Source organism: Erythrolamprus reginae, chromosome 2 (genome assembly GCF_031021105.1).
Source record: "Erythrolamprus reginae isolate rEryReg1 chromosome 2, rEryReg1.hap1, whole genome shotgun sequence".
Classification (NCBI taxonomy): Eukaryota; Metazoa; Chordata; class Lepidosauria; order Squamata; family Dipsadidae; genus Erythrolamprus; species Erythrolamprus reginae.
In genome coordinates this window covers 20,274,008-20,288,255 of record NC_091951.1, presented here as the reverse complement: position 1 = coordinate 20,288,255, position 14,248 = coordinate 20,274,008, and the positions used below count along the sequence as shown (strand labels likewise).

The 14,248-nt window shown below is 41.4% G+C and overlaps 1 protein-coding gene across 1 annotated transcript in view; it reads right to left on the bottom strand.

The window, feature by feature from the left end:
- LOC139159799 (alpha-2-macroglobulin-like) overlaps positions 1 to 13,494 on the bottom strand; it is a 114,966-nt gene extending 101,472 nt beyond the window's left edge. The window contains exon 1 of the mRNA XM_070737189.1: positions 13,283 to 13,494. Within this exon, the coding sequence (XP_070593290.1) occupies positions 13,283 to 13,368 (86 nt within the window). The 5' untranslated portion in view covers positions 13,369 to 13,494. The remainder of the gene's footprint in view (positions 1 to 13,282) is intronic.
- Positions 13,495 to 14,248: the final 754 nt, after the last annotated feature.

Sequence of the window (14,248 nt, the reverse complement as noted above, 5' to 3'; positions counted from 1 at the left end):
TGATTTAGGGGAAGGCTAGGAGGGAGAAATTTAACATACATAAATACACCAGCATGCCTACCGTCCCTGTCCTACGTTTCTCTCTTATTAGTACCATTGAACAGTGTTATTTCTTTGAATACTGTACTACCAAAACGTACTTGACAAAAATAAATAAAAAATAAAGAGGAAGTAGAAAGGGAAGGGAGAAGAGGAGTGGAGAGACTTGGGGGAGAGAAAGAATAAGAAGGTAGAGGAAGGAAATGAAGATAGAGGGAGGAGAATGTAAAGAAAAGAAAAGAAAAACAGACTGGTAAATAACCGCACGGAATAGGTGCAAAAACAGGATATTGATTCATGATCAATTGGATAAAAATGTATAACTATGTACATTGTTGACACATTTTAAGGTATGCAGTTTGTATTGATGTATACATGGACACTGTGGAGAACAAACCTTAAAAAACCCATATGTGTATATGTGTGTGTGTGTCTATATGCGTATCGCATGGGGTTTTTTGCTGAATTTTTAAAAAATTAAGGGAAACTAGGATAGCACTATGTCTGCCTTGTTCTGGCCTCATCAACCAGCCATACACTTACTGGGATTTGATCCTGTAGCTTCTGTGTTGTAAGGCAGAGAATTAACCTCTAGGCCACAGGATCTGATCCCTTCAGCTTTGTTCCAGGGAGGGGCTATATGTTTTTTTCTGTTGGATCACCCTGATATATTGAAGGAGCATCATACATTGTGATATACCAGGGTGATCCGACAGAAACACACACACACACACATATATATATCTCACATATTTACAAATCCGACATATACATGAATGTCTTGGCATATTCGGGTTTCTTCCCGTGTAAGGTTCAGAGATTTCTGGCGATGTTTCGACGAGGTCACAACACCCTAGCACAACGGCAAAAGCACCAGCCTGAAGATGACGAGTGGGACCTCGTCGAAACATCGTCAGAAATCTCTGAAATTTACACAGGAAGAAACCCGGAGACGGGCGGCATACAAATCTAATAAATTATTAATTATTCTTATTATTCATACTTGTACCCATGAAAACCTATGGAAACATATATATACCAGGGTGATTCAACACAAGAAAACATGTCAGTAGAATTCGTTTTGAAAGGTAGTTGGGCCAACAGAGATGGTTGCAGATAAACGCAATAAGTAAATATTTGAATGAAAGGGGGAATAAAGAAATACAGTGGTACCTCGTCTTACGAATGCCTCTTCTAACGAACTTTTCAAGATACGAACCCGGTGTTTAAGATTTTTTTTGCCTCTCCTTCCGAACTATTTTCACCTTATGAACCCAAGCAGCTGCTGCTGGGATGAAGGGGTTTCTTTTTTTCCCCTTTTTTGAAGAAAGAAAAGGGAGGGGCTGCTTGGAGTAGGAAACATTTTGCAGAGAACAACATGCTTGCAAAGGAACTGAAAGGGTGTCTTTTTAAGAAAGAAAAGGGAGGAGGGAGGAGCAGCTTGGGGGAGGAAAAATTTTGCAGAGAACAACGTGCTTGCAAAGGAACTGAAAGGGTATCTTCAACAGCAACAACACAAGAGCACGCAACAGATTCAAACTTAATATTAACCGCTCCAAATTTGACTGTAAAAAATATGACTTTAACAATCGAGTTGTCGAAGCGTGGAACTCAGTGGTGTCAGCCCCCAGCCCCCAACATTTCTCCCTAAGACTCTCCACAATTGACCTCTCCAGGTTCCTAAGAGGCCAGTAAGGGGCGTACATAAGTGCACTGATGTGCCTATCGTCCCCTGTCCAATTGTCTTTCCTTATCTCATATATCATATATTTTCTCTCCTTCCCTTCTACTTCTTTCTTACTTTCAATCTTTATATATATTACTTAATGTCTATTCTCTTTCATATGTATTGTATATTGGACAAAGAATAAAATAAATAAATAAAAATAAATAAAAACGTGCATATTTTCAGAAGGAGGGGAAGGGCACCTGTTGGCATGGATGCCAAGAGAGAGGAGTTTTTATGCATATGTTCTGGGAGTGTTCAGTAGCACAGAAATTTTGGAAAGAAGTGCAAGATGACATGAACAGAATGTTAAATATTAACTGGACAATCACAAAAGAAATGGCAGTACTAGTTAAAAAAAAGGGAGATTTAAGAGAATTTAGAGAAATAAAAGTAGTAGCATTGGAAAGCGCTCAAGAAGTAATTGTATTGGGTTGGAAAGAAGCAGCAAAATGGACGATACAGAATTGGTATCGGTACATGGTGGACCACATTCGCTTTGAAATTATGGAGGTAAGGATGAATATGTACAGTGAAAATAAATTGAAGAAACTGATGGAACGATGGGATATGGTGAGAGGTTATATGACAAGCAGAATCTGTGATCTAGCCATAAAGAATAAATTAGAATCACTCTTTGATATGTAAATAAAATGCAGATCCAGGCTTAGAAGAATGTTAAAGATGTTTGTGCAGACCCTCCAATTGGTGGTGGGGTATGTATGTTGTTAGGTGATGGGTGCACCTTCACAGGGCACTGTTTTATGTTGTATGATGTGCAGTCTGTGTGTGTAACATTTAAAAAACCAATTTAAAAAAAAAACACAAGAAAACATGTAACCCTTCCCTGGTACAGAGCTGAAGGGATTGGATACTGTAGCCCAGAGGTTAATTCTCTGCCTTACAAGGCAAAGGCTGCAAGTTCAAGTCCCAGTGAGGGTATGGCTAGCTGATGAGGCCAGAATAAGGTTGAAATAGATCTATCCCAGTCTCCCTTAATTTTTAAATTCAGCAAAAATGAGTCACACACACACACACACACACACACACACACACACACACACATATATATATATATATATATATATATATATATATATATATATATATATGTTTGAGAATACCAAATATGTCATATTTTCATTGCTGCACAAACTACATTTTTCTTTCTTTTCGGAGTTTTTTTTGTTTCCTAACCCCCTTGTCGAAACAGGGTGTGAAACTCGCAAAACCAGTTGGGGGGAACGTTTTTAGCTCTCCCAGGCTTGGGTGCTGGCTCAAGGCAACCATCCTTTTTGAGAACAAGAATGACAAAGAACAGTTTGTTCGCGAAAGAATTAAACTAAAATTAAGCTGGGGATCTCTTACCCATTTTTCCGGCTTAAATTAAGGGAGTTTTCTTGTATGTGAAAAATAAATACTCTGTGCAAAAATATAACACGCCCAATACCAATAGATAAATGAACAGGTCATTGAGTGACCGCTGAAAGTTACAATGGCATTGGAAAAGCGACTTACGACTGTTTTTCGCCCTTATGACTGTTGCAGATATCCCCCACAAGGTCACGTGATCAAAATTCAGCCAATTAGCAACAAGAATGATAAAGGAAATGGAGCACCTCCCTTATGATACCAGGTTGCAATGTCTTGGTCTCTTCAGCCTTGAAAGATGGCGTTTAAGGGGTGACTTGATCGAAGTGTATAAAATCATGCATGGCATAGAAAAGGTGGATAGAGAAAAATTATTTTCTCTATCACACAATACTAGGACGAGGGGCCACTCCCTAAAGCTCACAGGTAAGAAAGTGAGGACAAATCAAGGGAAATATTTCTTCACCCAGAGGGTTGTTGGTTTATGGAATTCACGTCCAGAAGAGGTCGTGACAGCTGTCAGCCTGGATAGCTTCAAGGCAGGATTAGATAGATTCATGGATGCGAAGCATATAGATGGTTATTGAAACGGATGTCCAAGTGCCGCCTCTATGTTGCTTGAGGCAGGCAGGATTTCCTTGAGTACCACTTGTTGGGGGTCAAGGGAAAGGGAGGGTCTTGCCTTCTCTTTCTGCTCAAAATCCCCATGGACAATTGGTGGGCCACTGTGTGATTCGATGGGCTTTGGCCTGATTCAGCACGGCTCTTCTTTATTTATTTATTTATTTATTTATTCATTCATTCATTTATTTATTCATTTGTCCAATACACAAATACATAGGAAGAAAAATAGACATGTAGTAATATATATAAGGGTAAAGTGAACTTAGAGGAGAGGATATATGAAAGAAAGAAAATATAAATGATAAGTGAGAGAAAGGAAAGAAAATTGGACAGGGGACGAAAGGCACACCAGTGCACTTATGTACGCCCCTTCTTATGTTCTTATGTTCTTATGACTCATATTTATGATGGCTGAAGTGTCCTGGGGTCATGGGATCCGCTTCTGGCAAGCAAAGTCAATGAGCAAACCAGTTTCAATTAACAACCCTGTCACTAATGTAACAACGGCAGTGAATGAAGGCAGAGCTACAGAAAGAAAACAATTACTGCCAATCTGCCTTCCATTGAGGACCTGTATACTGCACAGGTCAAAAAGAGGGCGGGGAAAATATTTACAGAACTCTCACATCCTGGACACAAACTGCTTCTACCCTCAAAACAATGCTGTAGAGCATTGCATACCAGAACAACTAGATACAAGAAAAGTTTTTTCCCGAATGCCGTCACCCTGCTAAACAAATAATTCCCTCACCACTGTCAAACTACTCACTAAGAGTCTGCATTATTATTACTATTACTGTCTTCTCATCATTCCTGTCACTCATCTCCTCCCACTTATGACTGTATGACTGTAATGTGTTGCTTGTATCCTTATGTTTATAGCCTTATATTGTTTCCTGATTGCTTATTTGTATCCTGTGACAATCATTAAGTGTTGTACCTTGTGATTCTCGACAAATTCTATCTTTTCTTTTATGTACACTGAGAGCATATTCACTGTTTTTGTTAGCAAAAACTTCAGAAGAGAAGGATTTAGAGGTAGTGATTTCTGACAGTCTCAAAATGGGTGAACAGTGCGGTAGGGAAAGCAAGTAGGATGCTTGGCTGCATAGCTAGAGGTATAACAAGCAGGAAGAGGGAGATTATGATCCCGCTCTATAGAGTGCTGATGAGACCACATTTGGAATAATACTGTGTTCAGTTCTGGAGACCTCACCTACAAAAAGATATTGACAAAATTGAACGGGTCCAAAGACGGGCTACAAGAATGGTGGAAGGTCTTAAGCATAAAACGTATCAGGAAAGACTTAATGAACTCAATCTGTATAGTCTGGAGGACAGAAGGAAAAGGGGGGACATGATAGAAACATTTAAATGTGTTAAAGGGTTAAATAAGGTCCAGGAGGGAAGTGTTTTTAATAGGAAAGTGAACACAAGAACAAGGGGACACAGTCTGAAGTTAGTTGGGGGAAAGATCAGAAGCAACATGAGAAAATATTATTTTACTGAAAGAGTAGTAGATCCTTGGAACAAACTTCCAGCAGACGTGGTAGATAAATCCACAGTAACTGAATTTAAACATGCCTGGGATAAACATATATCCATCCTAAGATAAAATACAGAAAATAGTATAAGGGCAGACTAGATGGACCATGAGGTCTTTTTCTGCTGTCAGTCTTCTATGTATGTTTCTATTAAGACAAATTCCTTGTGTGTCTAATCACACTTGACCAATAAAGAATTCTATTCTATTCTGTTCTGTTCTGTTCTACTCTATTCCAGGGGAGAGGGAGGGTTTTGCCTTCTCTTTCTGCTCAAGATCCCCATGGACAAAAATTGGTGGGCCACTGTGTGACCCAGAATGCTGGACTCGATGGGCTTTGGCCCGATTCAGCATGGCTCTTCTTATGTTATTATACTATTCACAAATGTGGCAAGAAAAGTCACAAAATGGGACAAGCTCACTTAGCCAATGTTTCACTGAGCAACCTAAATTTTGGGCTAAATTGTGGTCGTAACTCAAGGACTGCCTGTATGAGTAAACAAAATACTCAGTGCAAAAAAATGTAACAGGCCCAATATTCCTTTCTTCACGTTTTGTGCTGTCAAGATCAATGAGATACGATTTTCAAACTCTTCTTCAGTGGTCCCATAGGTTGTTCTCGACTTATGACTGGTTGCTAAGCAATTAGTAGAAGTTACAACAGACTTATGACCCAGGTTTGAAGTTCGGACATTAGCTTTCCTCCTGCAGCCACACGATCCCGCTCTGGGTATTTGGCTCCAACTGGGTTGCATTTACAAATCACGTCCACGTTTTTACACTACTTTTGCACCAAACCAACATTTACTTCTGGTTTTCAACAAAACTAGCTTGTAGCAAAACAAAGGTTTGCTTAATGACTGCAAAAAAATGTCATAATATTGGGTCACCAATTAGGATTGTAGTGCGTATGCCCTACAATCAGTGTAAATTGAGCACTGCTTGTATTTTTCGTGGGGAGGGTAATAATATTGGTTTCTATATTGAAAACGAAGCTAAGTCTTAAAGCATTATTTCTCAAGGTCGACCATATTTAGATCTATGGACTTCAACTCCCAGAATTCCCCAGTCAGCGAGAGGTTTATTTTCTTTTCATAAAAGAGTTAAAAGCTTCGTTCAGCCGCCTCACCAGGACTGTAGATTCCTTTCCAAGCAATTCCTGACCTGACACATCACAGACTTTGGACCATCCTTAGTTGCAAAACCCCTTTTCCTGAGTTTGCAACACACACCTCACAAACACCCCACTGTGCTGGATCAAAGATCAATCTCAAGGGGTCTCCAAACTTGGAATGGAACTGGAAAAGGTGCAAAAAAGGGCAACAAGAATGATCAAGGAAATGGAGCACCTCCCTTATGAAACCAGGTTGCAACGCCTTGGTCTCTTCAGCCTTGAAAGGCAGCGTTTAAAGGGTGACTTGATCGCAGTGTATAAAATCAGGCATCAGATAGAAAAGATGGACAAAGAAAAAAATATTTTCTCTATCACAGAATACTAGGACGAGGGGGAACTCTCTAAGCTCATATAGGTAAGAAACTGAGGACAAATCAAGGGAAATATTTCTTCACCCAGAGGGTCATTGGTTTATGACAGGGGTAAGCAAAGTTGGCTCTTCTATGACATGTGGCCTTCAACTCCCAGAATTCCTGAGCTAGCATGATTGGCTCAGGAATTCTGGGAGTTGAAGTCCACAAGTCATAGAAAAGCCAACTTCGCTAACCCTGGTTTATGGAATTCACTTCCAGAAGAGGTCATGACAGCTGTCAGACTGGATAGCTTCAAGGCAGCATTAGACAGATTCATGGATGCCAAGTGTATCGGTGGTTATTGAAACAGATGTCCAAGTGCCGCCTCTATGTTGGTTGAGGCAGACAGGATTCCCTTGGGTACCATTTGTTGGGGGTCAAGGGAAAGGGACCCAATTAGAATTGGCCTTCTCCAGGTCCTGTCGGCCTGACAATGTCATCTGGCAGAGCCTAGGGGAAGAGCCTTCTCTGTGGTGGCCCCTGCCCTTTGGAATGAACTCCTGCCGGAGATACATATTGCCCCTCCCTCTTTCGTAAAGCTCTGAAGACTTACCTCTGCCAGTGGGCATGGGGTCCGTACGAGACGAGATTGTCTCTGGCCAAGGTTGTGAATGATCGAACTGAATGAATGGGAATGACTGCATATGGGGCTTTTACGATTTTATAAATAATTCTTTTTCACAATAATTAGATTTCTTCATACATACTATTTTCATTATGTTGTACGCCGCCCGGACTCGCTTCAAAAAGGGCGGCATAGAAGTCTAGTTAATTAATTAATAAATAATAAATAAATGGTAGACAGTGTAAGGTTCACAAGAGCAAGGGGACACGATCTGAAGTTAGTTGGGGGAAAGCAACGTGAGAAAATATTATTTTACTGAAAGAGTAGTAGATCCTTGGAACAAAGCCGCCCCGAGTCTTCGGAGAGGGGCAGCATACAAATCTAAGTAATAAATAAATAATAAAACTTCCAGCAGACGTGGTTGGTAAATCCACAGTAACTGAATTTAAACATGCCTGGGATAAACATATATCCATTGTAAGATAAAATACAGGAAATAGTATAAGGGCAGACTAGATGGACCCATGAGGTCTTTTTCTGCCGTCAGTCTTCTATGTTTCTGTGTTTCTAGGTTAAAGGTTTGGGGGTTTGAGGAAGAAACCACAGAATCAGGTAATGCACTCCAGGCCTCAACTACTCTGTTACTGAAGTCGTATTTCCTGCAATCGGGTTTGGAGCGGTTTACCAGAAGCTTGTCTCTGTTGTGCGCTCGTATGTTGTTGTGGTTGAAGCTGAAGTAGTCATTGACAGGTAGGACATTGTGGCAAATAATTTTATGTACCACGCTTAGGTCGGACGGAAGACGGTAAAGTTCTAAGCTGTCTAAGCCTAATATTTAATATTATTAATAACAAATTCCTTTTTTTAAAATTATTATTATTATTATTATTATTATTATTATTATTATTATTATTTATTGGATTTGTATGCTGCCCCTCTCCGCAGACTCGGGGTGGCTACCAACAGCATTAAAAACAGTACAACAAAATCCAATACTAAAAAACAGTTAAAAACCCATTATATAAAAACCAGTCATACATACAAACATACCATGCATAAAATTGTAAAGGCCTAGGGGGAAAGTGTATCTTAGTCCCCCCATGCCTGGCGGCAGAGGTGGGTTTTAAGCAGCTTACGAAAGGCAAGGAGGGTGGGAGCAATTCTAATCTCTGGGGGGAGTTGGTTCCAGAGGGTCGGGGCCGCCACAGAGAAGGCTCTTCCTCTGGGTCCCGTCCTGACAGTCAAGGCTACTCTGCCCTGCACCTGGAGGAGTGTGACTGGGAGGCACCTCCAGTTGGGACGGTGCTTTGATTGGACCATGTGATGGACATGTGGGTGCTGGGGGGAGCAGAGACCTGGACTTTCTTTTGGGTGTGGAAAACACGTAAGCTGTCCGATTCGGGTTTCCCCAGATGTGCCAATAGGACATGTCTAATAGAATGGAATTTTGAGGAAACTCGGAGTCTTCTTTCGTTGGGTGTGTCACTTGGATCCCTGAAAGATGAGTTGTTCTAGCTGTCAAGGAATTTCACTTCTTAATTGAGAAAGGGACCAGCCCCGATCTCTTCCTTATTCCCAAGACGAAAAGAGGGACTGTCCCAGGCTCAACCAGCTTGGCAGGATTCGCATTTGCATTCCTGATTCCAAGACTGCTGCCTTCAGCCACTACCCCAACCTGGCTAATGCCTGTATGTATTTATTTACAGATGGTCCTCGGCTTACAACTGTTCATTTTAGTGACCGTTTGAATTTGTTTGCTTGCTTGCTTGCTTGCTTGCTTGCTTGCTTGGCTTGGCTTGGCTTGGCTTGGCTTGGCTTGGCTTGGCTTGGCTTGGCTTGGCTTGGCTTGGCTTGGCTTGGCTTGGCTTGGCTTGGCTTGGCTTGGCTTGGCTTGGATTGGATTGGATTGGATTGGATTGGATTGGATTGGATTGGATCTGAACCAGGTTGCAATGCCTTGGTCACTTCAGCCTTGAAAGACGGCGTTTAAGGGCTGACTTGATCGAAGTGTATAAAATCATGCATGGGATAGAAAAGGTGGATAGAGAAAAATTATTCTCTCTATCACACAATACTAGGACGGGGGGCCACTCCCTAAAGCTCATAGGTAAGAAAGTGAGGACAAATCAAGGGAAATATTTCTCCACCCAGAGTCCTTGATTTGTGGAATTCACTTCCAGAACAGGTCGTGACAGCTGTCAGTCTGGATAGCTTCAAGGCAGGATTAGACAGATTCATGGGTGCCAAGTGTATCGGTGGTTATTGAAATGGACGCCCATGTGCCGCCTCTATGTTGGTTGAGGCAGGCAGGATTCCCTTGGGTACCATTTGTTGGGGGTCAAGGGAAAGGGAGGGTTTTGCCTTCTCTTTCTGCTCAAGATCCACAAGGACAATTGGTGGGCCACTGTGTGACACAGAATGCTGGACTCGATGGGCTTTGGCCTGATTCAGCATGGCTCTTCTTATGTTCTTATGTTCTTATGACTCATATTTATGATGGCTGAAGTGTGCTGGGGTCATGGGATCTGCTTCTGACAAGCAAAGTCAACGAGCAAACCAGTTTCAATTAACAACCCTGTCACTAATGTAACAACGGCAGTGAATCAATGCAGAACTACAGAAAGAAAACAATTACTGCCAACCTGCCTTCCATATACTGCACAGGTCAAAAAGAGGGCGGGGAAAATATTTTTCAAATCAAATCAAATCAAATTAAATTCAGTTACTGTGGATTTACCAACCATGTCTGCTGGAAGTTTGTTCCAAGGATCTACTAATCTTTCAGTAAAATAATATTTTCTCATGTTGCTTTTGATCTTTCCCCCAACTAACTTCAGATTGTGCCCCCTTGTTCTTGTGTTCACTTTCCTATTAAGAACACTTCCCTCCTGAACCTTATTTAATCCTTTAACATATTTAAATGTTTCGATCATGTCCCCCCCCCCTTTTCCTTCTGTCCTCCAGACTATACTGATTGAGTTCATTAAGTCTTTCCTGATACGTTTTATGCTTAAGACCTTCCACCATTCTTGTAGCCCGTCTTTGGACCTGTTTAATTGTATCAATATATTTTTGTAGGTGAGGTCTCCAGAATTGGACACAGTATTCCAAATGTGGTCTCACCTGCGCTCTATACAGCGGGATCACAATCTCCCTCTTCCTGCTTGTTATACCTCTAGCTATGCAGCCAAGCATCCTACTTGTTTTCCCACCGCCTGGGAAACAGGCCATTTCCAGCCTCCTGAGGGCCTCTGGGGGGTGGGGGAAGCTGTTTTCGCCTTCCCCAAGCATTGAATTATGAATGTGGGCATCACTGGTGTAAGGAGTCCTGCTTGAGTGGGGGTGGACTAGATGACCCACAAGGTCCCTTCCAACTCTGTGACTCTGTTACATTTAAACACTGGGCAGCCAGTTGCTTTTTCTCGACCTAGTCTCCCTCACAGGGTTGTCGTGAGGACCAAATGCGAAACAAGGAGGGTTTATGCGGGCTGCCTTGAACTTCGGCAGAGAAGGTGAGACAGTGATCTCAGGGGAAAATAAAGAAATCATAGACGAAAAATGAAATTCAAGGGAGAGAAAAGTAAAACCTTACGCTTAGGCAAAAAAAACCCCAAAGTATGGATATAGACTGGGCGAAACCAGGCTTAATAGCAGCGGCGGTGAGAGGGATCTTGGAGTCTTAGAAGGCGACCAGCTAAATATGAGCTAACCGTGTGGAGCCAAAAAAAGCCAATGTAATCCTAAGTTGCATTAACAGACGGACGCAATCAAGATCAAGGAAGGTACTAATGCCATTCTGCATGGCCTTAGTAAAAACACACCTGGAGTATTGCATCCAGTTTTCGTCTCCACACTGTAAAAAAGATGTTGAGACTCTAGAAAAAGTGAAGAGAAGAGCAAACCAAGAGGATTAGGAGGCTGGAGGCTAAAACATATGAAGAATGGTTCCTGAAATTAGGTATATTATTATTATTATTATTATTATTATTATTATTATTATTATTGTTATTATTATTATTATTATAACACAAGAACATGGGGGCAAAATCTGAGGTTAGTTGGGGGAAAGATTAGAAGTAATGTGAGAAGAAATTATTTTGCTGAAAGAGTAGTAGATGCCTGGAACAAACTTCCAGCAGACGTGGTCAGTAAATCCACAGGAACGGAATTTAAACTGAATTTAAGCTTCAGGAGGCAAAGTGTTTTTAATAGGAAAGCAAACACAAGAACAAGGGGACACAATCTGAGGTCAGTTGGGGGAAATATCAAAAGCAACATGGGAAAATATTATTTTACTAAAAGAGTAGTAGATGCTTGGAACAGAACTTCCAGCAGACGTGGTCAGTAAATCCACAGTAACTGAATTTAAACATGCCTGGGATAAACAATATATCGATCCTAAATTAAAATACAAGAAATAGTATAAGGGCAGACTAGATGGACCGTGAGGTCTTTTTCTGCCGTCAATCTTCTATGTTTCTATGTTGTTGTTGTTGTTGTTGTTGTTGTTGTTGTTGTTGTTATTATTATTATTATTATTATTAATTAGAATTGTATGCCGCCCCTCTCCGGAGACTCGGAGCGGCTCACAACAATAAAACACGGTACAAATCAAATGATTAAAAAACAGTTTAAAAACAATCATACATCCCAGACAAACCATGCATAAAATGGAACGGCCTGCGGGAATAAATTTCCTCAGGCCTGACGGCAGAGGTGGGTTTTAAGCAGTTTGCGAAAGGCAAGGAGGGTAGGGGCAATCCTGATCTCCAGGGGGGGAGTTGATTCCAGAGGTTCGGGGTCACCACAGAGAAGGCTCATCCCCTGGGTCCCACCAGACGACATTGTTTCGTCGAGGGGACCCAGAGAAGGCCAACTCTGTGGGACCTAACCGGTCACTGGGATTCGTGCGGCAGAAGGTGGTCCCGGAGATATATCTAATCTAGAGAAGAGAAGGACCAGGAGAGGCATATTTGAGGTGCTGCCACAGATAGAAGGGTTCGGGCTGTTTTCCAAGGCACCAGGCAAGGAATAATGGATGGAAACTGAACAATGAGAGATTCAACCTAAAAATAAGGAATTTTTTTTTTCCTCACAGAACAATCAAGCAACAGAACAGCTTCTACCTTTAGAAGGGCAAGTACAAGTGCACTAGAGTGCCTTCCGTCTCCTGTCCTATTGCTCTCCTATATCTCCTATACCTTTCTTCTATTCCTATATCTCTTCTTCTATTCTTTCATTGATACGTTCTATTCCTATATCTTCTTTTCTATTCTTTCTTAGATATATTTTACTGTGAGTATCTCCTCTATAACCTTCATCATGTATTTTACTATGTGTATATAGATATATATACCCACTAAAACCCTCATTGTGTACTGGACAAAAAAAATAAATAAATAAAATAAAAAGTGCGCTAGAGTGCCTTCCGTCCCCTGTCCTATTGCTCTCCTATATCTCCTATACCTTTCTTCCATTCCTATATCTCTTCTTCTATTCTTTCATTGATATGTTCTATTACTATATCTTCTTTTCTATTCTTTCTTAGATATATTTTACTGTGAGTATCTCCTCTATAACATTCATCATGTATTTTTCTATGTGTATATACTGTATATGGATATATACCCACTTAAACCCTCATTGTGTATTGGACAAAATAAATAAATAAATAAAATAAATAAAAGTAGTGGGAGCTTCATCCCTGGAAGTTTTCAAGGAGAGATTGGACTAACCAATGGTTGTAGGGTCTCTTGCTTGGGCAGGGGGTGGACTAGATGACCTCTAAGGTCCTTTCCAAATCTGTTAAATCTGTGGCTGTACCCATTTTTGCCTTCTGAGGGTGGGAAGGGTGCAAAACGAAGGAGAAACGAGGAAAACTGCTTACGGTTTTGGGGTTGATTCTGCGGTCCCTCCGGGAAGGAAGAAGAGGCCCAGGAGAAAGAGGCAGGGTCCTGCGAGCATCTTCCCCATAGCGTCGAGAGGTCAGCTGGTAGAGGAGTCACAAAGCTGGTGGTTCAGAGGAGACGGAGTGGCTCTCCACCTCACCTGCTCCATCCTCCGCTAAGCAGCCAGCCCTTTTATACACGCTGCCTGCCGGCGGGAGGCCACACAAACACACCCACAGCCACACCCACATTCCTCACTCACCCGCAGCTGTTATCGCTTTGGCTCGCAGGGTATTTGCACAGCTAAGACTGCTTGGCTGGCTGTAGAGGTGTGTGTGTGTGTGTGAGAGAGAGAGAGAGATCTTGGTTGTATATTTTACTAGGCAATAAGCCAAGGTCAGAAATAGGGACATTGTTTGAGCAATACACTGGACAGGACTTTGTGTGCAAATATAGGTTTTGCTCTTCTCTATCTTTCCACATACCCACACACAAACCTCAGCCGCCCTTTCAGCCCTAGGTCAATCTGCTCCTCAAGTCTTAAAGGGATACGCTTGCAAGTTGTATCCTAATGGAACCCACACTGCTTATCACACATTGAGAGTCCAGAAATATTTCACGGGAAACATAGAAACATAGAAGTCTGACGGCAGAAAAAGACCTCATGGTCCATCTAGTCTGCCCTTATACTATTTTCTGTATTTTATCTTCGGGTGGATATATGTTTATCCCAGGCATGTTTAAATTCAGTGACTGTGGATTTATCTACCACGTCTGCTGGAAGTTTGTTCCAAGGATCTACTACTCTTTCTGTAAAATAATATTTTCTCATGTTGCTTTTGATCTTTCCCCCAACTAACTTCAGATTGTGTCCCCTTGTTCTTGTGTTCACTTTCCTATTAAAAACACTTCCCTCCTGGACCTTATTTAACCCTTTAATATATTTAAATATTTCGATCATGTCC